We start from the raw sequence: 25,280 nt of genomic DNA, 5'->3' as shown, positions 1-25,280 counted from the left end.
GGGCAAAAATGATCGTTTTTAAAAAACAAACAAAAAAAAACAAAAAACTTTGCTGTTATCTACATTGCAGCGCCGATCACATTCAATAGGAGATCGGGATTTGATCATCTGGTGACAGAGCCTCTTTAAGATGATTTTTCTAGCCCCTATGTGAGAAGAGCTGCTCTGCTTTCTTTCCCATCACAACCATTTTCGTAGATATCCCTACAGCAAAGGAGGAGATATTTACATGCTTGTGCTAGAAATATGAATGCTGGATCCCTAATGGTTAAAATGAGCATTAGTTACCCCATAACTGATCTCCAACATGCGGCTCTCCAGCTTTTACTAAACCACAATTCCGATGCCCTGCTGGGTGTAGTAGTTTTGCAAGAGCTGGAAAGACTAAGGTTGCAGATCAATGCCCAATAATAACACGGAGCACCGCAGAAGAAGTGTTGTCATGGGACGTGAGATTAGAAGACTTACATCAGCCTTACGAGAATTCAGCACAGTACAAAAAACAAAAGGAGAGATAGAAAAAATAAAGACGGACTTGCAGAAATCAGATACATCATCGAAACATGTAGGAAAATATGGTAGTCCGTGGTGGTGGAGGGGCCTCATGTGTTTTCTCACACAGCTATTCACTTGAATGAGTGTTGCAATTCCCAAAAGTGCTTAGTAGAAGTGGAGCTATTGCTATAGCGTGTGCCCCTGTGTATGTGTGTGTGTGTGAAACTGGTGGGGGCCCAAGTGGTTGGACCCCCACCAGGCAATGTCGTCATATGTAATAGATGTCATCACCGCCTATAGGGGGCAGTCTGGTCGTTCAGTGGGTGGAAGCTTGAGGACATAATGACATACTTCCGGTTTGCCGATAACACGCTCTGTAACTTACTAGGTTCACAGACTTTGCTGCTGCTGTTGGTTTCTGACGGTTTACTTTCCACACCTGGTTTGGACTTCTCATTCTCCTCGGCTTTCACCTCAGATTCTTCCTCCTCTTCCCCGACCTCATCCACGGTCAAGAACTGGTGCTCAATATCCGCAAAGGACATGTCATCGTCGTCTGCTTTCACCTCATCCAGAGTCAGTAAAGGCGGCTCCGTGATGTCTCCTTGGTCTGCGTTGACCGGGACATCCTGCAGGATCTCATCTTCAGTTTCTAGTTCTTTATCGCCGTCCTCCTCTGTATTCTTTGCAGCTTCCGGCAACTTGCGGTCTACATTTGAAGGCTCGGTCGCTGCTTGTTCCTCGTCTTCCTCATTGACCTCGTCCAGTGTGACGAGCCGATCTTTGTTTAAGATCTCTGGTATTTTTGAGGACCGTTGCCCTGTGGCAGAGTCATGGGCATCGTCCTCATCACTTATCTCATCTAGGGTCATCAACATTTGTGCCTCTTTGGCGTCGGCATGTGGGCCAACCTCCGCGTGCACTTCATCTAAGGTCACCATGGATTGGGCGGTCTGGTCGGCTACATTTTCCGGAGTGCAGTTATTTTCTTCTTCATCACCAACTTCATCCAAAGTGACAAAGGAAGGCTTGTGTGAATCCGTGCTCATCACTCTAGATTTTTTTGTGTCCGAGGGAACAGGGTCGTTTTCTTTCCGCTTCCCTTTTCTGGCAGCTTCAGGCTCTCTCCTCTGCTCTCCTGCTCTTTTCTTGGAGTCTCCGCGCTCCTCTACGATCTCATCAACTGTAACAAATTCATCCATATTGAATGGGAAGTTTTCTTCCTCCTCCTCCTGCAAAACCAAACAGGAAGAGAATAAATATCATCAATTTAGCATAATTGGAGGCATTTTCTTATGTTCCCAGGACAGTTGGTCCTATATGATGTTGGCTGCTTTCAGGCCACCCCATATGACTTTCGTTTAGGGTTTGTCAAGCCCTGAGCTAATCACCATGGAGACTAGAAAATCGTCCCCGGCGGCCAGGCGTATGTCCCTTATGCACTTAGTTGGTGGGTATCTTCAATCGGTGCTGAATGCTGTCCCTGACATCAATGACCCTCCCCTTTGCTTTGACTACTAATGATAGGAGGGATCAGGACCGCAGGGATTACGAATGATAGGAGGATCAGGACCGCAGTGACTAGCAATGATAGGAGGGATCAGGACCGCAGTGACTAGCAATGATAGGAGGGATCAGGACCGCAGTGACTAGCAATGATAGGAGGGATCAGGACCGCAGTGACTAGCAATGATAGGAGGGATCAGGACCGCAGTGACTAGCAATGATAGGAGGGATCAGGACCGCAGTGACTAGCAATGATAGGAGGGATCAGGACCGCAGTGACTAGCAATGATAGGAGGGATCGGGACCGCAGTGACTAGCAATGATAGGAGGGATCAGGACCGCAGTGACTAGCAATGATAGGAGGGATCAGGACCGCAGTGACTAGCAATGATAGGAGGGATCGGGACCGCAGTGACTAGCAATGATAGGAGGGATCAGGACCGCAGTGACTAGCAATGATAGGAGGGATCAGGACTGCATTGATGACTAATGATAACTGATCAGTGAATATCTCCACTTGAGAGAAGACTTCATTACATCTCATTACAAGGGGACTGCAGGGACACTACGCTACACAACTGATGTCCATTGTGGACAAAATAAACCTGATGGGCTGGTGTAGGTACCTGTAAGGGTTAGGTAATCACAAGGGTGTCACGTTACTAAGAGGGGGAGACAATCTAAAAAGGATCACCAAAAACTGTTGAAGTGTTCATGTTTACCCGGCACCCCCGTCCCCCCCTACAAAGTGTGGTCTATCCCGAGTGCCGAGTGCCGTCAGAAAGTGATCTCATGACCGGTCGCCTGCAGAAGGTAAGCTGGAGGAAATCTAGATCAGGCCGGCAAAGGGAGAAATCATGTAGTGCGAGCGCAAGTTATGAACCAACCCCCCCCCATAGAAGCGTTCACTGGCTCACCTCTTTAGATCTTGGACTTCGATTGTTGCTCTTGGAGTTTCGAGCGTAACGTGATGAACTCTGTAGAGGAAAACACTAATTACAAACATGGCATACATATGCACTTTTTATTTTTTTCCCAACCTATATTGTAATTCCCTCCCTCTTCCTACAGTACCCACTGAACGGAGCGCCACTACACGTAAAGATTGCTGCGGTGCTCAAGTATGAAATCTTGACAGGGCCATTTATTTCCAAAGCACTGCGAGAGGAAATGTACTATTAACCAGTTCAGGACCGCGCTATTTTGAGCCTTCAGGACCAGACACCGTTTAGCCATTTTTAGCACGTGTTAGTTAAATGGCTATAGCTTTTTTTATTTGTTGGGCTAACGACGTGATTTTTGCGACGTTTTTTCCGTAGACAATGCAGGTTTCTTTTTTTATCATTTTTACACACACTTTTTTTGGTTTTTTAGAATTTTTATTGATAAAGTTTGAAAATAATAGTAAAAAAAATAAGCTTTTTTACGTTTCAGCTATTTTTTTTGGGTAATAACATAGTTTTACCCTAAAATAGACCTTTTATTTGTGATCGTCATTGTCTACCGTAAATTTTAATAGGTTACATGTCTATATTAGGGTAATTGGGTCAGCGCTAGAGTTACAAAAATGATTGGCGGGGGAGGGGAGGAACGTTTGTTTTTGGGGTGGGTATTGTGTGTATTTATTATTCAATTTTTTTTGCACACTATAGTCTGTCCCTCAAAGGTCAAAAAAGACCTTTGGGGAACTTTATATATGTTTTTTCTTTCTTTTATACCATCTTTTCCACTGTAACTGGAGCTGCACAGCAGGGAAATCAGCCTCTCATAGTGACGATTGTCACTAATAGGGCTGTGCTGGGTCTAGTAAGACCCAGCAGCAGTCTGTCAGTAACGGCACCCGGCGATCATGTGACCAGTCACATGATCACCGGGAGGAATAGAGACAGCGCCGCTGCTGCTGTCTCTATTCCTATACACAGCGCGCATTGAGCGCTGTGTAAAAAGACATCGGAGAAGACAGAAGCAGCGAAAGCTTCTATCCTCTCCTCAGGGTCCCCGGCAGTCACTGACAGCCGGAGACCCGATATTCAGCTGCCAGATCGCGCGGGCAGCAAGTTAAAACCTGCGCCGTAAAAAGTCTATGGCTCGGGTTTTAAGGACCCTGACCGCTGGCCGTAAACACACCCAGCGGTCGGGAACCAGTTAAAGCGGCTCGGTCACCACATTATAAGTGTCCTGTCTCCTATACAAGGAGATCGGCGCTGTAATGTAGTTGACAGTAATGCTTTTTATTTAGAAAAACAATCTATTTTAAACCACTTTATTAGTGATATTTAGCTTTATGCTAATGAGCTTTCTTAATGCCCAAGTGGGCGTGTTTTTACTTTTGACTAACTGGGCGTTGTACAGAGGAGTGCATGACGCTGACCAATCAGAATCATGCACTCCTCTCCATTCATTTACACAGCAGCATCGCGTTCTTACTAGAACGCGATGTGCTGCCACATACAGAGACATTAACGTTAATCAAGTGTCCTGATAATGAATATACATCACTACCAGCCTGGACGGCATGTGTATTCAGAATCCTGACACTTCAGAATCTCTTCTGTGAGATTTCCAGCACGGGAAACGAAATCTCACGAGATTACGATGTAAACGAGATTACGCGTGGCTTGCTGGAATCTCACAGAAGAGATTCAGAAGTGCCAGGATTCTGAATACACATGACGTCCAGGCTGGTAGTGATGTATATTCATTATCAGGACACTTGATTAACGTTAATGTCTCTGTATGTGGCAGCACATCGCGTTCTAGTAAGAACGCGATGCTGCTGTGTAAATGAATGGAGAGGAGTGCATGACGCTGATTGGTCACTGATTGGTCAGCGTCATGCACTCCTCTGTACAACGCCCACTTGGTCGAAAGTAAAAACACGCCCACTTGGGCATTAAGAAACTCATTAGCATAAATCTAAATATCGCTAATAAAGTGGTTTAAAATAGATCGTTTTTCTAAATAAAAAGCATTACGGTCATCTACATTATAGCGCCGATCTCCTTGTATAGGAGACAGGACACTTATAATGTGGTGACCGAGCCGCTTTAAAATCACTGCCTCTTCAGAGCATAGGAGAATCTAGAAATCCAAGTCCAGCAGCTTTACTAGCTGCATAATTCAGAGACTTGGTTGGGGCCACACTTCAGCAATGTCAGAGTCTGATGGAAAGCTACCCCTCCCGGTTAGACTTGTATAACTTACGCTGCCCTTGGTTCGGTCGTCCTTCTTGCTGCTTGACCTGGCATCTTTTTCCCGTAGCTTGGGTATATCCTTGGAATCTCTCTCGGGCTGAGAAGAGACATGCTTTCCAGCAGCTTTCTTCTGAGAAAAGCTGGATCCTGATTTGGTATGACTGGAGGCGCTGTCGGATGGGCTAGACCTGTTGCTACTTGGCCTTGGGGTGCCACTTTCATGCCCAGATGATCCCCTTTCCCTTGTTGGCCTCTTTCTGGACTCCATAGCTTTTGCATTAGCCTTTTGGCTATCCAATGTGACGGTCACCGAGAGCTCCCCCTTTTGGGGGTTGTATTTTGTAGTCCTGACCATGGCTGCACTTGATGTTGCAGCCGTCTTGTCTTTTTCTGGTACCTCCAATTCATCTTTAGCTGGTAGGGGATGCCCAGGTATCTCCTCGCTGGGCTGCGATGTCACCTCAGTCTTGAGTACTTGCTCACCGGGCTTTTCTTCTACAGACTTAAGCCCTTCATTATCAGCGCCAATAGTTTCTGTCTTTATTTCTTCACTCTCTTCAGACTTGGCAGGAGGAATATCTGCCTTACCAGCAAGGCCGAATCTTGAATCTTTGGTTACCTTCACGTTGGAGAAATTAGCAGAGGGATCTTGGACTTTATCTGGGGAACGTCTTTCAATGTCCCTATTCTTATTTCCTACACTTCCAGGTTTTGGTGGCTGACTGGGCTCAGAGCATTCATTCTGGGCATCTTCGTCTGTCTCTTTCCCATCAGAATCTGGGCTGTCACTTCCACCCTCATCAGCAGGCATCTCTGTATCAAGAAGCTCGTCAGTCTCAGTGACTACTAGCGGAGCTTGTGGACCTTGCTTGGTGGCCATGAATACTTGCTGCTGTTCTTCAATTTCCTCTTCATCCGATTCCACCGATACGAGAACTTCCAATTCGTCCGACACTTGAAGCCGACACACTGGATGAGGTTCGTGACATTGAGTCTCTGGTTCTGGTTGTACGTACAGAGGTGACATGTCAGGGGCTTCAGGTGCTTCTGCTGCCTCTTCTTCATAGTCATCATCTTCAGTTGCCACCATGTATGTGGAAGGAGGCGGTTCAGAGCTTGGGGGCTGGGCAGGGGGCTTAGCAGTGGACTGGGCAGGGGGCTTAGCAGAGGACTGGGCAGGGGGCTTAGCAGAGGACTGGGCAGGGGGCTTAGCAGAGGACTGGGCAGGGGGCTTAGCAGAGGACTGGGCAGGGGGCTTAGCAGAGGACTGGGCAGGGGGCTTAGCAGAGGACTGGGCAGGGGGCTTAGCAGAGGACTGGGCAGGGGGCTTAGCAGAGGACTGGGCAGGGGGCTTAGCAGAGGACTGGGCAGGAGGCTTAGCAGAGGACTGGGCAGGAGGCTTAGCAGAGGACTGGGCAGGAGGCTTAGCAGAGGACTGGGCAGGAGGCTTAGCAGAGGACTGGGCAGGAGGCTTAGCAGAGGACTGGGCAGGAGGCTTAGCAGAGGACTGGGCAGGAGGCTTAGCAGAGGACTGGGCAGGAGGCTTAGCAGAGGACTGGGCAGGAGGCTTAGCAGAGGACTGGGCAGGAGGCTTAGCAGAGGACTGGGCATGAGGCTTAGCAGAGGACTGGGCAGGAGGCTTAGCAGAGGACTGGGCAGGAGGCTTAGCAGAGGATTGGGCATGAGGCTTAGCAGGGGGCTTAGCAGGGATTGTGTCCGGCACCACAGCTATTTTATCAGAAGGGGGTGCTGGTGCCTCCTTGGATTCTGCTGTGTCCACAACAATTACGGGCTGGCTGACAGCAGGGGAGGGCTGGGGTTTAGGTTTCTTATCTATAGGCTTTGATCGTTTCTCTTTCTCCTGGTTGGGTTTTGTGGATTCGGCAGCTGCTGGCTTGGATTCAGTTTTCTCTACATCGCTTTCCGTGCTGCTGGGCCAAACAAAACAGAGAAGTTAGACATGTTCCATTTTATTTTTTTTTAAATACCCTTAAAGTTCTTTTTGATGGTTAACTAAACGTTCGACAAACTTCTGACATGTCTTAGTGACATGTCGGAAGATTTGGTTGGTGGGGGTCCAAGCACCGAGACCCCCACCAATTGCTAAAACGAAGCGGCAGAAGCGCTGGTGTGTTTAGTTTAGGCTTTTTCCGGAAATCAATGTATCGGTATACAGACTCAATAGAAGGTCTATGAGCCCGTACTCCGATACATCGGCTTTCCGGAAAAAGACATTTGTCTTTTAATGATGGAACGTATGTTAAAACATTTTTCAAGAAATCAGCGTACGTCATCCATGAGGAGAATATGGAAGGGCAATTGTTTGCATTCAACCTTTAGGTCACACCATATATTTACCTTTGTGTCTCCAGTTCAATAAAAGTCAAATATTCATCCTATAGAGATAAAAATAATAATAATAAATAAATACAAACTCAAAGAAAAAAAAAAAAAATATATATATATTTATACAAAGACTGTGACACGGTAAAACGTGTAGGGTCAGGTATGGTTTATTGCTGAATGTTCTTACTTCGGCTAGCTTAGTCTTGGAGGGGAGGGAGCACTGTATGACATTGTCCCCAATGCTGCATGGATACTGGGACAGAAAGCTATGCATTGCTTTGGCTGAATTGGCATTATGCAAGTGAAGTATAGCCTAAAAATATAAAAGAAATAAGGAGGAAAAAAACCAATAAGAATTCAGTACATAAAAGGCATTTACTGACATAAAACGCAATCAATAGTCAAGCTTTAAAGGCTATGGACACAGAAGAATCCTCTTTTGCACGGCATGCACTATGTATGGGTTAAAAGCATTCATTGTGTTTCCTAAAAAAAAACAATAAAAAGACAAAAACACATTTGCACCGTTTCCCTTCTGCAGCTTGCACATATACCAATACATTGCCTGATGCCGTTCTGTCAGATGGGCTCCCTGTCGGCTCACTCCCCAGACCCTCCCGTCGTCTTTGATTTGTCTTTACTGCACCTCTTCTTTACAGCGGAGGGTCTGTTCACATCAACGATCGGGCTCTGTTCAACTCAGAGGGACTGATGAACGGAAAGCCAATCGAAAACTATAGCTTCAGTTTGTTTGCCGGTTTCAATTCCGTAAAGTGTCCAGGTTTTTTTTCCAACGAAACAATAGCGTACTCTACTACGCAATTTTTTTTTCCCCCCACTGAAACAAACAAGACGGAAACTTTACGGAACGGAAACCAACTGCAATGGAAGTATTACCATTGAAATCAATGGTAATGCAAACGGAAGCTATAGTTTCCGTTCATCGGTCCCTCTGATGGAAAGATTGAACGGCGCCCAAACGCCGATGTGAACCGACCCCTGGACGAAGAGAATTCAGGAGGGTCCAGAGAGGACACAACTGATGTGAGCGTGTAGATTTATGGGGTAGATGGCTCTCAGCTCTCTCATGTGTTTGGCCGGCTCTAAATGTCCACAGATCTACCACATAAAGCTTGTATGGAGATTCAGTATCAGCACTCACCTTCTTCTTATTACTGAGAAACACATGGTGCTCAACTTTTCCAAAACGAAGTCCAACACGAATGATCTCAAAATCTTCTAGATCCTTTTCGGGAAGGTTTGTGAGATAGACAAACTTTTCATAAATTGAAGGTGTAATCTGTAGGGGGAAAACAGTGGATTGTAAATTAGTATTACTGATGGGAGCAAAGTAAGAGCGGAGCGATCAGAAAACAAAAAAATATTGTTTTGAGGGTGGGGGGGGGGGGGGGGGGGGAATCAGAACACTGGTAGGACAAGGGGCATTCACGAAGAGATATTTCCCAGGATATGTCCTAATGGAGCATGTGGACTTTAAATCCCAGGAGTCACGATTCCTTAGGACAGCCAGTTAAGACTTTTTCTAAAATAAATTACTGCAAAAGAAGTGTGAAATTATTAATTTACCTTGTAAGGAGACTGTTCTATGAGATCAGCAAAGATGCGGTCCTAATAATGAGGTAGGATATAAAAAAAACAAAAAAAAAAAAAAAAACTTTAGAAGTTGCCCAATAAATCACAGAAGAAGCAATAGCAAATTGAAGGACGAAAGGGAGGAAGACTTTTACATGTGAGGACCCTTTCTATTAAAGGCTTGGTCTACCAATTGCTTTACCTAAATGATAAAAGTAAGGAACATGGTCTAGATTAAAAATATATAATTTTGTGTTTGCAGCCGAAATGCAGACCTGTGTGTCTCCATGGTTACAGACCCAGTGTAGTCAGATCTTGCAGTCGGGTCCACTACTATAAGTGCAGCACCGCACTAGGCAGAGTTGGTTGTGGGTCTGGATCATAGACACACATTTTTAACAACATTTTTTGCAAAGTTGCTTCATTTTGAGAGAAAAAAAGTTTGCACAGGTGGATATGGTCCAGACATTCTCTGTAAGGAAGAGCAGCTCTCACTTTGGGGGACTGCCAAGTACATTGAGATCAGTGAGTCCAATGTGATTAAGATACAATGGCTTTCTATCCATAGTCTTAGAATGTCACTGCATCATACAATGGTGTCCACGTCACGCCACTATGGATGCAATGTCATTGTAGTCCAGTTATCAAATGTCAACGTAACTTATCTTACAGTGTTAATTCTTGCAACCTTTCACAATTAAAGCTAGGCCGTCATAAAAAAAAAAAAAAAAAAAGCAATTTAAGACCTAAAACAGGCCCATGTGGCACTTAGAAATTTGTGGGAATCCATGGGAACCTCCATACAGCAGTGGTGGGACAGTCCACTTTTTATTTCATTTATTCTGATGCCGGCAGAGCGCGATGGAGAACATTTGTCAATAAGGAGTCTAGTAGGCAGAAATGGGGCCAAATTTTATGGCATAATATATTTGGCAGAACTCGCTTGACATTCCTTTTTTTACCATTTGCCCTATTTAGCGGCTGCTCAGCCAGAGCCCTTCTATCGTGTCACCGTGGTGCATTCTATATGCATCTTATCTTTTCGGACTGGGAATACAGAATCGGTATTGAACATGATTTCCAATACTTGTCTGTTCTGCTGTTCATTTCACTAGACGCGCCTGCTCACCTCATCTTTTAGGTCCTTGTACCTTTGAGCGATGCATATGGTTAACAGATTCCCACTGAGGTAAGTTGGGAAAACATTGTAAAACTTGATCATGGAATCCACAGAACTTCTACTGGTCAACTCCATGTATGCCTGTAAGTACATGTATAACAGAAAAAAATATAACACCAAGGGAACGATCGCACATTCAGTGTTTGAACATATTATTGTATTTGGCCGCAGTTGGTGATTGGTCAGCGAGCCACAACTAAATGAGTTAATAGTCCATAATATAGCTGAGATGGTCACAGCAGCACAGAGGATGTAAGTAGGGGAAAGAGTGTGCCGAGTGCTGCATGTGACTGGGTCATGCCCTAAGTAGCGGAATTAAGACAAGTGGGAGGTCACATACTGGGCATGGGAGGAGCGGGGGCCCCAGCAGCACAGAGTGTTTGAGGGGAGCAGCGTGCTAATCTTGTGAGACGGAGCGTATGGTCCACGCATGATGTGGTTAGTGAGGACAGAGCGGTGTGTAACAGGAGGGGATGCAGGTTGTTTTAAGTCCCAATCTATTCTCTAGAACAGATAGGGACAATTGTATTGAGGCAAGACTCACCTTTTTGTGGTTGGCAACAATTAGAACGTCATTTACTCCTCCAAAAGGTTTGGCCAAGTTGGTAATTTCATCCACCGTGTACTTCCCTTCAGGCAAGTTTGATATAAGTATGACACATTTATCATTATCCTGTAAAGAGAAGTTACCCCTAAATTAATCAGACCTCACACAAGCGTTGAGTGAGAGAGGAAGGAAGAAAGGAAACCTGCCTTCAGCGGTGGATCGTCCAGCTTGTAGAACTTGACAAAGCCGTCAGGAACATCTGGAATAAGAACAAAACATCTACTGGTCAGAAAGAAAACATCAACCACAAGGCATTAGTGAAAGCTGCTACAATGTATCCTAACACCAGCCTCCTGACAGACAAACTCATCCAAAAAGTGCCCACGTCAAAAAAACAACTGTTACTTTATTTTAAATAGAAAGTGTCGGATGAAAACCAACAAAGTAAAAAGTTATTGTTCCCGTGTCCTGAGCGCTAAATCTCTCTCCTCTCATAGTTAACGCAGTGACATTCAGCCCCACCACGATCCTGGTCATCTCACTCGCTACATTACCTTTTCAGAAGTCTGGAGAAGCCGAGTGAAACCCCCTATGGGAGCTGCACTGGCGGCCATTCAGGCTGCCACCCAGCTTTCCCTGTATCTGATAGAACTAAAACATGGCTGAACTGAAGATGTTCAAAAAATGGCCAGATGTTGAAGACACGATCACATATCTATCTGTCCCTGTTTGAGAGGGAAAGGTTTTAACCAGTTAGTGACCGCCCCATCGTGTTTTTACGGCGGCCACTAACGGGCATTATTCCGATGCCATAGACTTTTTACGTCGCTGCATCAGGATAAATAAACAGAGCAGGAGCCGTTCAATCTCCGTACGCTCAGCTTCCAGAGGTAGCTGAGGGCTGGGGGCGTCCCTGCTCTGCTGGGTGAGATCGATATTAGTATCGATCTCACACGTTTAACCCCTCAGATGTGGCGCTCAATAGCGAGCACCGCATCTGAGTGGTTTTGGAGAGAGGGAGGGGGGGAGCTCCCTCTCATCCCACCAACACGATCGCAGAGTGTCTATGTCTCCAATGGCAGCCGGGGGCCTAATAAAGGCCCCCAGGTCTGCCTGTAGTGAATGCCTGCTAGATCATGCCGGAGGCCTACCAGATGCCTGTCCGTTTTGACAGGCATAACACACTGCAATACAGAAGTATTGCAGTGTATTATAAATGTGATCGGATAATCGCATATTAAAGTCCCCTAATGGGATAGTAAAAAAAAAGTTTAATAAATGAAAAAAAAAACACTTTTGCAAACGGTTTTATTATTAACAAACAAAAGTAAAAAAAAGTTCCACATATTTGGTATCGCCGCGTCCGTAACGACCCTGACTATAAACGTATTACATCAATTAACCCGCACGGTGAACGTTGTAAAAAATAAAATAAAAATGCAAAAATTGATGTTTTCTGTGAATCCTGCCTTAAAAAAAAAAAAGTGATAAAAAGTCGCACCTACGCCAAAATGGTACCAATACAAACCAGAAGTCGTCCTGCAAAAAAAAAAAAAACCCTCATACAGCTGCATCGGCGGAATAAAAAAAAAAAAAAAAAAAAAGTTACGGCTCTTCGTTAAATGGTTTTAACTTTGTTGGGCTAGCGACGTGATTTTTGCGATGTTGTTTCCGTAGACAATGCAGGTTTTTTTTTTTTTTTATCATTTTTATACACATCCTTTTTGCCATTTTAGAATTTTTAGGCTTAAACTTTGAAAATAATCGTAAAAAAAAAAAAAATAGGCTTTTACACGTTAACAGTTTTACCCTGAAATAGTCCTTTTATTTGTGATCGTTAATGTCTACCGTAAATTTTATTTAAGATATTACATGCCTATTTTAGGGTAAGTGGGTCAGCGCTAGCGTTACGACAATGATTACTATGGTCTGTCCCCCAAAAGGTCAGAGAAGACCTTTGGGGGAACTTTATATATTTATTTTCTTTTACACAATTTTTTTCTAGTTAGTTAGACCCAGCAGCAGTCGGTCACTAACGGCACCCGGCGATCATGTGACCAGTCATATGGTGCAGCCTCTGTTCCTATACACAGCGTTCATTGAGCGCTGTGTAAAAGAGATCGGAGAAGACAGAAGCAGCGAAAGCTTCTATCCTCTCCTCAGGGTCCCCGGCAGTCACTGACAGCCGGAGACCCGACATTCAGCTGCCAGATCGCGCGGGCAGCAAGTTAAAACCCGAGCCGTAAAAAGTCTATGGTGCAGGTTTTAAGGACCATGACCGTAAAGACACAGCCAGCAGTCGGGAACCAGTTAAGGAAAGGGGAAGACGTCTTTTTAGCGATGTGTTGAAAAGGAAAAAGTGCATATGACTAAGGAACATGCGTATATGTGGGTGTCCGGACCATTACCGATGTCATGTTTGGATTTCTCCTGTAGCTTCTTGTCTGCTGCTTCTTTCTCTGGGGCATCTGCAAAGAGACATTTGTCATTTTTATTTATAAAAGTGCCTGCTAAACCCCCCTCACCGTAACCCACAACAACTATCCTTATTCACAAGCTCTAATCCCATCAACCACTGACAATACCTAATATTGGTCAAATATCATCGAAATGACTCGTTCAACAAGGAGAGGCCCTTACCTTTGCCTTTAACAGGAGCTTTAGGATCAGATTTAGCTGAGGGAGTAAAAAGAGTCAGAATGTAAATATCATCAAACATCAAAGTGTAACATTAGTAACAAAACCAGGCAGATAAAACTACAGGAGGAGAGAAGACAAAAAAAGAAGAAGGATTAACATTCAGCTCGGCACCTACTAGAACAACAAGGGTCCATCAACCTCCAGAAGAGGGTGGAATCACAAACATCCTCAAAACGAGGAGTTTGTAACGTTTTCCCCTCGTTCTCTCTTCTAGGATCCTTTCCTGCTTTACACAATAAAGAACAGGGAGTTACAATATTTAGGGTCCTTTAAAAAGGATTTATCAGCTTTCTGGACAGGTCTGTTTTAGTAAATACTTGCCTTCCCTATAAAACACATTTTTTTGGGTTTTAGATCCCTGCATTGTTCTGCCCCTCTGTTATTCCTCCAGGAAATGTAGAAATAAAATTGACAGCTGGGTGTTGGCATTACCCTTGTCAATGGTGCGGGAACCCTAAACAGTCTGATATTGTCCATTCAGAACTGTTATTTCATGGGGAACACAGTTATTTACTAAAACAGACATGTCAAGAGAGCTGAACCCACTGACAAAGGTTGTCCCATCTGGATTACCCCTCCGCAAACTAAAGCTGCCCTGACCTTTAGCCGTCTGTCACAGGTTCAGGTACAAAAATCCCGGGGGGACAGAGTGTCCCTTGAACCGAGCGAGAATACAGGGTTGTGCCAAGTCCACAGTACTGCCTAATACGGGCCCCAAGCGACCTGCTGGCCCTAGTGATGTCACATGAACGTGTCGACAGGTCCAAGGACTAGTGCACGCAGCTATGGACAGGTCACAGTGGACATGAATGGAAAACATCTCAGATTTTTATTGACCCAGAAGGCAAACATGGTCTCAAGCGGGAAGAGAAATGCATAAAGGAAACACATGCGGATTTCACTGAACAACGGCTGTGGAAAAATGTATTTTCCTCTTTTTATTTCTGCGACATGTGAACCCGGTCAAAAAGCGTTAATGAAGTTGAACTTCTAAACTGATTAGACTCTTAACTGCACATGATATCAATAAGACTTTTCCATATATCTATAGGTTTCTCATGGAGAGATGAGGAGCTGCGAGTAACGTACCGCTCGGTGCTGCCGCTTTAGTAGGTGCTTCTTTTACTCTGGAGGGGAAATAAATTGAAACAAATTGCAGATAAAAACTACCGAAAAGTGTTCAAACGCAGTCACGTGCCAATACAAGTTCTAGTACCAGGGTGTCTCAATACAGTCATGTTTCCATATTGTACAGTACGACATTAATGTTACACATCCTTTATTATAGATTTACTATGTATGTTATACGGCAGATACATCGCTGTAACACCAGTGGCATTTCTTTTACAATAAATTATACGTTACATTTAGAAGGTTTCGAAAATCAACAAAGAAAAGAGAAAATCCCAGCGGATGCCACGGTGCGATGTACTTACTTTTCACCCTTTTCTGCACTCTTCGTAGGTGCCTATAAAGACAAGCGAGGCAGAAGATGAGACAGTTCATGTCTTCACATTATGACGCATATCATTTCAGTACTAAACTTTCTCTCCTACTTTTTAAAAAGGCTTTCTGGTGTGGACAGCTCCTCTCTTAGGAAATAGAGGGAAGGTGGTGGTGAAGCGCGGGGTGGGGGGGTTAGTGTTCTCAGGGGTTTCAATTATGTAAACACGTCGAGGTTAAGGCCCAACAGAGCAGCACTGACGCGGCCACATCAGCTTGCAAATTGCTCATTAAAAAAAGGCTGTCCACAAGATAGATCATCCGTATATAATCGGTGGGGGTCCGACACTTGGACCCGGCACCGCTCAGCTGCCGGATGTTATGTAGTGTATGCAGTATGTGTAGCCGGAAACAGATGGCTCCCGACTACTGCATAGTGGCCGTGCTGCAGCCCAGCCTCCGCTATTCTGTGACCGGAGCCATCTGCTTCCAGCATCGACATTCGGTGCCCGGAGGTAGCCGAAGCATCTGATCGGTGGGGGGTCTGCCATACAGACCGTCGGATGCTGCTCCATGGGGCCTTACCCTAAAAAGATGCCCATTGAAAAATGTGGGTCTCGTTGTTCCAGGGAACGGGAGACTTTGCTAAGTAACCCTGCAGGCAGTTGAGGGGCCCCCTGCAATCAGCTAGCGGTCGGGAAACCTCAGAGAAAGAAAGCCGATAAACCCCCTTTGAACAGTAACAAATAAGAATTACAGTTTTGATTTACAATGAGCAATAAAGCACATTTTTAGACCATGTTTTAGTATTTCAATCCTCGACAACCGCCAATTAGAAAGCGGAAGTCATTAAAAACGATCCACTTAGCAGCGCTCATGTGCCTTACAACAATATAGGATGGACAGAACGCCACGTAACCTGCCCACTTATATCAGACCACTCATTGTATTGTGCATGACAAGACGGTGCCACACAGTATCAGTCATAGAAACCTCTATGTAATCACTCACTTTGCTCTGGCCGGCCAGTGACACGGTGACGCGCTGGTTGTTTATCATGACCGGCGTGGTCTCGCTGAATTTGACCGCCGCTAAAGCTGCTTCTCTGAAGTTGGTTTCCAGGAACGCCTTAAAAACAGCAGTAACGGGTGAAGGTTATTTCAGTGCGATTGAACGGCTATATAGATCATGTTATATCTGGTAGTGGTAAGTGGACTGGTCTTACCATTGAATTTCACTCAAATAAAAAAAAAGCTGTAGAGTAACGGAGATACACGTGATTTTTATTTTTTAACTCTGCGTGGATCGACCTACCTCGTTTTTCGAGCGAACAATAAAGATATCAGAGACTTTCCCGAAGGGCTGGACAATTTTCAGGATGTCTTGATCGGTGTAGCCACTATCTGGTAGGTTGGTGACGTGGACAACCTTGCCAGAGTTTACACCTGTAAACTGCTCAAGTAAAAGTCAAATTCTGGTGTTAGAAAAATAAAAGTAAATAAAGCTGAAAGTTTTAAAATCGCTTGATCAATACACTGCGGCCGTTAGAGAAAGGCGTCAGCGCCCGAGCCGGCTCCAAACATACACCAGTGGCATCCGCTGTACACGTGGCGATGTCGCCAAGCTGTGTACGCTGTAATTATATAGCATGCACCTACATAACGCGGGACCTCCGGCATGCAAATGATGGCAGCATTGGGGAAGCTCTTTAGTAAACGCGACAACAACTTTATAATGATTTCGAATTTGCATAAAGCGGTGTGAAAAGGTCGGGCGCTCGGTTCTCCGGGATTTAAACACTGATGTCCTATCCCTGGGAATGGCCATTATTGGTTTACCTGTGGGGGTCTGAGCCCAGGGACTCCCGCTGATCAGCCCAATGAGACCAACGTAGACCCCGGGGGTCGGACACCCACCAATTACGCGTATATGCAGCCAACTCTCAGCTGCATAGGAAGGACCGAGGGCGTTGTTACATGTAATGTAAGGGCCTTGGATAGAGTTCAGGGCTGCATGGAAGGCCCCCACAGTATAAAAGCGTGTCCACTACCGCTGTAAGGAAAAGGACGCTGTCATGGCTACGTCCAGACCCGTTTAATGTCTCTCCTGTACATTCAGCGTGCTTAGTAACCTTTGCATAAGTTTGTATATTCGTACATCCGGTTTAGACTAATTCTACTTTCATGGGGAGATATTTGCACATGGCCGCAGCCATTCAGAGAACTGCAGAGTGATGTACAATGGGGATAAGGTTTATATTCCAAATTAAAGACGGCCATACCTTATTCAAGGGGTTGGAGGTAGCTTTGGGTGAGCCGGGAGCCTTGCGATTAGAAGCGGGCTGTTTGCTGGGCTGCGGTTTCTTTGCGGAGGCGGCAGCGCTGACCGTGGTCTTTTTAGCCCCTGTGCTGACAACAGGCTTCTTGTAGTTGGAGCTGCCAGATGTCGGTTTTTTAGTAACAGAACTGGTAGAGGCCGGCTTTTGTTCCGTATTACTACTATTGGGTTTTTTATCGGAGTTACTGTTGCTGGGCTTCTTGGAGGAGCTGCTGGAGCTAGATGTACTCGACGGCTTCGGAGCAGAGGTGCTTGGCTTCTTTGGAGAAGATGCACTACTAGCCGGCTTCTTATTGGTGTTGGAAGGCTTCGCTGGCACTTTCTTTCCATTGCTTGACGGCTTTGCCTTTTCGACACTTTTTGTTTTAGTGCACTCTATGAAATTTTGCACCGCTGCATCCACAGCCTTCTTATCTGCAAAAGAATAGTCATTAAACTTACGAAACCGTCAGCACTGCCAAGTATCGTACGCTCAGATATTGTCTCACCGGGAGAATTGCTACGAGAGGAGCGCTTGTATTTTTTTGGAGAGCGTGAGCGATGGGGAGATCTCGCCCCCCGACGTGGACTATGCGACCTCCTTGGGCTACGCCGAGATTTACGTGGACTTCGGCTCCGGGACCTTCTCCCAGAGGATCTTGGGCTGCGTGAACGGGATTTACGCGCTCTGTGCCTCGACCCAGACCTTCTAGATCTACGAGGGCTGACACTCTTCGACTTGGATTTCTTGGAGGTCGATTCATCTTTTTTGCTTTCCTTTCTAGAGTAACAAAAAACATTATCAGATACCAGATAAAATTGAAAACGAATGTGAAATGGAGAGGTGGACCCTGGATGTTATTACCTCACAGAAGGGTGGAGGTGCGGGTTCCAGTCAGGATACCTGTTTACAATATAGAAATCAACATATTAAAAGTGAACTCTTCATTGACAACAAGCACTGGCATGAGGTCCTGGAGGGGACTTAAACGCTCAAAACATCGAATGCATCAATTAACCAATAAACACTTTGTTGAGATTTGATCCCTAATTCTAGCCGGGGGTGACCACATTAAAAGAACTTTTTTATTTTTTAATGAAAAGGTATAGATGGCATGCACTATCCACATACACTATCTGGCCAACAGTACGTGGACCCCTGACCATCAAGCTTACATGTGCTTATTGGACATCCTATTCCAAAGCCATTCTGGGAAGGCTTCCCACAAAGTTTTGGGGGGTCTGTGGGAATTTGTGAGGTCAGGCGCTGATGTTGTAGGAAAGTCTCGTTTGCAAGTGGCGTTCCAATTCATCCCAAATACGTTGGATGGGATTGAGGTCAGGACTCTTTGCCGCAACTCAAGTTCCTCCACACGAGACTCCTCACCCCATGCCTTTATGGAGCTCTGGGGTGCAGTCATGCTGGAACAGGAAGGGGACGAACTCCAAATTGTTACTAGAAAGTTGGAAGTTCCAATTGTGTAAAACGTCAGCACTGAAACGACGGGGCCAAACCCGAGACCATTACCCCCGTGTCACAGTAGGCACAATGCATTCTGGTAGGTAGTGTTCTACTGGCAGCCGGCATACCCAGATTTCTCCATCAGACTGCCAGATAGTGAGACAGGATTGATCCCTTCAGATGCCACGCGGCTCCTGCTTTACACCACTCCAGCCGCCGCCTGGCATTGTGATCTGAGGCTTGTGTGCAGCGACCATGGAAACCTATTTCATGAAGCTTCGGACGCACAGGTCTGGTGTGGATGTCACGTCTAGAGTCAGTTTAGATCTCTGTAGCGAGTGATACAATAGAGGCTATTTTTGTGCACCACGCGCTTCGCTCGTCGGCCCCGTTCTTAGTTTGTGTGGTTTACCGCTTCATGGCTCAGCTGTAGTTCGTCCTAGATGCTTACACGTCACAATTATTGCACTTACAGGTGACCTGGGCAGATCTAGAACTTCATGATTGGACTATGACCGTGCCGCATAAGAGTCACTGATCTCTTCAGCACGACCTATACTACAAGCACGGTCTATGTAGATTACATGGCCGTGTGCTTGATTTTCTGCACCGGTTTGCAATGGGTGTAGCTGAAACACCCGAATGCCTCATGCACACGGCAGCGTGCGCCGGCCAAGTCCCGTCAGTGATCGTGGAATGATAGGACAAGTTCTATCTTTCCATGGATCGGGTCAGTTTTCACGGTCCCGATTCACCAGCTAAAGCGAATGGGTCCGTGAAGACTATCAGGTGCCACTCGGATGCCGTTAAAGACGGACCGAGTGGCACATCGGTCGTGTGCAACGGACAATGAGGATCTGTCACTAGTTTAGTGATGCCCCATCTCCTAGATAATCTAATAGGCGCTGTCACACGGATAATGCTAGTGAAAAGTGTCCCAAAAAGTTTATTTTAAACGTATTCTAAATATGCAAATGAGCCTATACTTGACAAGTGGGTGTCAACACCAGCAATTCCCCGGAGACGGAGCCTCCTCACAGCCGCCTGTCCCATCAGCATGAAGCTGCTTCACTGTGTGAGAGACTGAGGCTGAAGGGGAGGGGGATCACATAAAAACAGCCATATCTCCGGCTGTGGACCACCTAGACCAGTTCTGGTGTCATATGAAAGAGGAGACTCTAATTTTTCATATGACACCAGGACTGGAATGGAAGCTGTATACTATATGATCGCGGTGTTGCTGGGCAGGGAAGGGGGAGAAGCTGTATGCCGATTGGACAGCGTCATACAGAAAACTATTACACCGCTATTACAGAGAAAAGAAGAGTAACCTCCTATTTGGCTATTAGAGCCACATTAGCATATTTAGAAAAATGTTCATAACTTTGCAAATAAAGGTTTTTGAAAAAAATAAATACACTAATAATCAGCATTTTATAGCTCCTATTATAACAGTTAGGAGAGAGGGAATTAATACAGTAGTGACAGATCCTCTAACAATAAATTAGGAGAGGTGTCCACATATTTTGTGTCACAAAGTGCATCTTTAAAACGATCAAAACGGAAGAGGCTGAAAATCTGCACAACCCAGCGAGCATCGGAGACGCGGTGATGACAAACAAGACTGTATAGGTGGAAGGGGGTTATTAGATGTTGAACTGATCATCTTCTCACTCATTTAGTAGAGGGGGGGGGGGGGGGGGGAGACCATGTGCAGATGACAAACAGGCTGTGATTTTTCTTCCAGTCGTCGCCTGCAGCTCTCCCACCCCCTTCCCGACACAGAGACAAAACCAAGTAGTAAATCTTTACATCCGGCTTCCCAACGTCACACGAGCGCAGCTCCCCAATATCGCAGTTTTGATCCTGTGATTTGAACGATCCTGGGCTTTAAAAGAATACTTGAATAATATCTACCTTTAGCCCTTCTGTTCTAGTTGCGGCAGACATAACCCACAGAATAATTGTCATTACTGCTGCTGCTCCGGGCAGAAAGGATTACTACATTATACAGAAGCAATGTCAGACGGGGCAGTCGGGCACCGATGGTCTGCGTCTGATGAATGGAAGCCGTGAAGAACATGTGAACAGAGCCTAAGACAGGCTCCGGGATTGATCATGTTTGTCCAGCATGACCAGGACACGCCAGAGCCTTGTATGCACCTGGTCTATGAAAGCCGACAACACAGCACAGGTCCCGAGGCCGTCGTTCAGGAAACCGGTCTTCCAAAATTTGCTCTACTTCTATTAAACAACAAGCTGGCAGCAATGAACAATGTTTTATCTTACTTTTGGCGCAGGCTCCGGCAGTTTTCGGTGTGGGATACGTAATTTTGGTGTTTAATCCAGGTCTAAACAAATAGGGAGAGGAAAAAACAGTTATGATGGGCCTGACAGCTCGCACCTTCACTGGTTAATACACAACATTAAATTCATAAGGAACTATGATCAGGTCAATACAAAAGACAACATTCTGCTTTGTTTAAATCAAACACCGAAATAAAAACCGTGTATAAGGACAATGTATGTCCAATTAAAAACTAATCAATTTTCACTACGAAAGAAAAAAAAAAAGGCCTAATCTTGTTGAGGGTGCAGAAAAAAAACAACTATATCATATACACGCACACACATACGTATGTACACCTCTCCAACAATGGTTTGCAGGCCTTCGAGGACTGTTTAAGGACTAATAACTGTTATACACAGGATGCAGTAACCACGTCCGGGATTACCCTGTTGGCTGTGACATCTCCCAAACTTACCTTTTGGAATAACCATAACCACCCCTCCCCCCAAATCTTGGCACAACACTTCAATAGTCTCTATAAAATGTGTAATAGGATGGTGAATCTGAGGTGAGCGGCTTCTTATATGGTCTTCGTCGAGGTCGTCCAAACACTGATGCGTCTCATGAGGCCACGATATAAAAGGCGTAGGAGAAAACCGCACTCACTGGCCCGTCTTGCTAGTCCTTCACATCTTCTCTTCTTTCTTGACTTGCAAGTCGCGGCGTCATCACTTGCATCACTTCCAATTGCCTTCATTTCGGACCCCCCCCCCCAACATGATCTACTTTATCCCACAATGACCGATTTAATTTGGCAACCATTTCCAGTACTACTCATCCGGACCCTTACAACCCTCGTATATATATCTTTTCAGTGGCACAATAAAAATTCTCAAAGCAATATGCCCAACTGGGTCAGAAAAGAACGTACACGATATAGGTAGGTCTATGATGTGCGTTGTGTATGGGGAAAGTGGCCAGTACAAGGTCAATACACAAACACGTGCCTTATATCATCTTAATAAAATAGTGGACGCATGTCCCACTGGATAAAGCCCAATTATATGATGGACAAGTATCAGGGGCCACGAGCTGTAAGTGTAGAGCATGCACACATTGACGTTATATACATACAAACATGAAAAACACTCACCTCCAGGTGTCTACATTCTATGTTACACAGAGAACAGATATGGGGAAAGATCCGAGGAGTAGCGGCATAGTAATCATTCATCATTGAAGGCGTCGGAAGCTTCTTCTTTTTCTGAGTTTCTTCTGGAGACAAGACTGGCACCGAGCTGCCTTTCCCGGTGTCAGGCGTTTCGGTAGGCGGCTGGACACCGGTCACGACCTGTGCCGCCGGCTTCAAGTCTGTTTGAGCAGGAGCGGCAATTTCAGGGATCGCAGCGGCAACCGCTTGAAGACTGACCACCGGTTTCTCTACATTGGAAACGGTCACAGAGACGGCAGCAGGGGCATTAGCGCTTTCATCAACTAAAGTCTTGTTGTTGGATATATTAAGCTTTGAAGTGGGCCACACGGGTTTACGGTTCTTCGATATTGTGGGAATTTTGTTGTCCATTCCTTTTTCAGGAGTCATCTTGGGCTTCGTATTGCTAGGTGCTGGAGTCGCCTTGGGAATTTGTGGAGGTTTCTGCTCAGTTCTTGGTGGGTCAGCGGACTGTGCAGGGGTGGCGGGGTTATTATACTGGTACTTGCTTGAATGTCCATAATCTATGACTTTATTTTGTGCTGCTTCGTTTGCAGGTCGTCTTCCCGGAGCCTGATCTGGTGCAGAAGGAGTTCGATTCATTTTACGTAATCGGATGTCTCTCAAGATGCTCGGCATGTTTGATGGCGTCAGCTGATCGTCTGGATAGCGGCTGAGCTCTTCTAGGTCTTCGTTTGACAAACCAAAGCTTTCCAAAATACTTGAAGCGCTTTCATTCGTGTAGCGATTCTGGGGGTTTGAGAGGCGATCAAGTGACGTACCACTCGGGATGGATTTCATTCCCATATCTTGCCCGGCATTTCCAAATCCAGTGAGGTTGCTCCATTGTTTTTCCTTCATGAGATGTGCAGGTTCCTGTAAAGGGACTTTAATATTCCCAATCATGCGATCGGAGGAATGTGTCAAAACACGATTCACTATTGAAGGAATTTCTTGACTCTGGGACGGCATTCTTGGTTGTCCTTGTTGATGCATAGGAAGACTTGGGCTTGAAAACCGCTGGGGCAAGCCTTGCTGACCCATGAGTCTATCAGAAGACATATGCATAGGTGCTCTGATCGGCATACTTTTTATTCCAATCGGGTCTGTGTTTCCTCCAACAAAGGATCCAGGACTGTCCATTGGTCTCATGCCAAATCCTTGACTTTTCATTTCTGGGCGGAAATCCATTCCCCCTCCTTGATTCATGTTAGGAGGATTCATTCGATTCATATTGGGCTGATTCATTCCAGAATGGCCGATGTTTTGAGCACCCATTCCAGGATGGCCCATATGTTGCTGGTTTATACCAGGAAGGTTCATACCAGAGAGATTCATGTTTGGTTGGTTCATTGGAGACATGTTCATTCCAGACATGTTCATTCCAGGCATATTCATTGCAGGCATATTCATCCCCGGCATGTTTATACTGGGCAGGTTCATACTGGGTAGGTTCATAGAAGGCAGGTTCATACTAGGCAGGTTCATAGAAGGCAGGTTCATACCAGGCATATTCATAGAAGGCATGTTCATACCCTGTTGATTCATAAGACCGTGGCCCATTGGCCTCTGCCCAGGGAATCCTCCGCGGTTAAACATAGCGTGAGCAGTACTTAATTTCAACAAGGCTTGGTTTAACAAAGCATGAACTGGGGAAGTACTGTTCGAAGTGACGGAAGTTAAATGATGAAGAGCCAACTGAGTCTTAATGTGGGCAAGCTGCAAATGAGGAAGGCTCAAGAGAATTGGACTAGAAATTCCAAAGTTCAAGGTATTCACAACTGGAGCGCAATTTTCCAAGAACAACACAAAGCTGAAATTTAAAACACAGATATTAGATTTTATATCTTTTCAATCTTCACACAGTGGGTACAACCAGAGATGGAAATACTGTAAGAAATAACAGCCCATACACAAAGCCGGCTTGTAGTAAACACTTAAACCTCTCACTGGAGGTCCTAACCAGCTTTCTCAGGAATGAAGGTTAATATATATATATATATATATATATATATAAAAACAACACTTAAGATTGTGTAATGAATCAGCAGATAGAGTATGCTTGCACAAACACATTATAGACCTTAACATCTCCTGCTGCACTCTGTGTCTAATAGAGAAAGATCGGCACGTACCGAAGAACAGATTCCGGGTGATCGACGATTAAACAAAACTTTACTATCCAGAGACACTTTCTGAAGGAATAACTACAGTATAGTATAATGACCGGCTGCCACCCTCCTGCTCTCTCATCCTGCTGGCCTTTACATCTGATCTGGAGGATGGTCGGAAGAAATGGCTCAATTGTCTGTCCAGACGAGCACGTCAGTGTCGATAGATCAGCCCAGTTTTCACAGTAGAAATACATTTTCATCAGTTGGAAACGATAGGGCACTTATGATTGACTGTCTGGTAATGGCCATTTAGTTCTCTTACATTGCATATTTCAATCAGAACCCCCACCCAGTTATTATACGAAATGATATATCACCCATGAAGTTGCCTGCAGCATGTCAAATAGTTTTAGTGTGTTGTAGACATGGCTGTGTGTTGGTTATAGAGGAGGGGTCTGCATAGCTCCTGCCATCAGCCCTCTGTGTTTTCTCGTTATATCAGATCACTTGTATAAATAATAAGGCTATAGGAGGAGAAAAAATATATATGATGGCATTAAATATGAAATTCTCTCGGACTTCAGCAGGTAACTATTACTTTTTCGGTCAGGAAATATTGTTTCCACGATCAGGGTCGAGGGACAAAAAGGGATGTGATGCCGCCAAGAAACGAAATGATCACCCCAAATAAGTCGGATGAACTTCAATTAACCCAGAGGAATATTTTTTCTAAACTAACATTTTTTAACCAGAACGTCACTTGCAATATCAAAACATCCTTAAGGTGTAATGCCAGGAAAACAGGTAAAATTTGGTTTCAGACCACCCCTATGTATTGCAGAATACACCCCAAAAATATTAAGGGTAGGGATTAACATAGCGTT

The 25,280-nt window shown here is 45.1% G+C and overlaps 1 protein-coding gene across 2 annotated transcripts in view; it reads right to left on the bottom strand.

The window, feature by feature from the left end:
• Positions 1-25,280, bottom strand: part of ZNF638 (zinc finger protein 638) — a 52,653-nt gene that overhangs the window by 12,530 nt on the left and 14,843 nt on the right. Inside the window, exons 2-22 of one of the 2 annotated variants that reach the window (XM_075855584.1) lie at positions 22,226-24,095; positions 21,072-21,133; positions 18,186-18,224; positions 17,830-18,101; positions 17,286-17,755; positions 16,319-16,456; positions 16,016-16,132; positions 14,998-15,029; positions 14,651-14,688; positions 13,502-13,537; positions 13,270-13,329; positions 11,068-11,120; positions 10,859-10,987; positions 10,264-10,395; positions 9,129-9,170; positions 8,704-8,841; positions 7,729-7,854; positions 7,554-7,591; positions 5,206-7,126; positions 2,919-2,978; positions 881-1,727 (exon numbers count right to left, since the gene is read on the bottom strand). In XM_075855584.1, coding sequence (XP_075711699.1) covers positions 881-1,727; positions 2,919-2,978; positions 5,206-7,126; positions 7,554-7,591; positions 7,729-7,854; positions 8,704-8,841; positions 9,129-9,170; positions 10,264-10,395; positions 10,859-10,987; positions 11,068-11,120; positions 13,270-13,329; positions 13,502-13,537; positions 14,651-14,688; positions 14,998-15,029; positions 16,016-16,132; positions 16,319-16,456; positions 17,286-17,755; positions 17,830-18,101; positions 18,186-18,224; positions 21,072-21,133; positions 22,226-23,881 — 6,406 coding nt within the window. In that variant the 5' untranslated portion in view covers positions 23,882-24,095. The remainder of the gene's footprint in view (positions 1-880; positions 1,728-2,918; positions 2,979-5,205; positions 7,127-7,553; positions 7,592-7,728; positions 7,855-8,703; positions 8,842-9,128; positions 9,171-10,263; positions 10,396-10,858; positions 10,988-11,067; positions 11,121-13,269; positions 13,330-13,501; positions 13,538-14,650; positions 14,689-14,997; positions 15,030-16,015; positions 16,133-16,318; positions 16,457-17,285; positions 17,756-17,829; positions 18,102-18,185; positions 18,225-21,071; positions 21,134-22,225; positions 24,096-25,280) is intronic. The other variant, XM_075855590.1, reaches the window with a different exon arrangement.

The sequence above is a fragment of the Rhinoderma darwinii genome, chromosome 1 (genome assembly GCF_050947455.1).
Source record: "Rhinoderma darwinii isolate aRhiDar2 chromosome 1, aRhiDar2.hap1, whole genome shotgun sequence".
NCBI lineage: Eukaryota > Metazoa > Chordata > Amphibia > Anura > Rhinodermatidae > Rhinoderma > Rhinoderma darwinii.
Note: the sequence above shows the minus strand (reverse complement) of the source record. Positions and strands in the feature narration are given on the sequence as shown.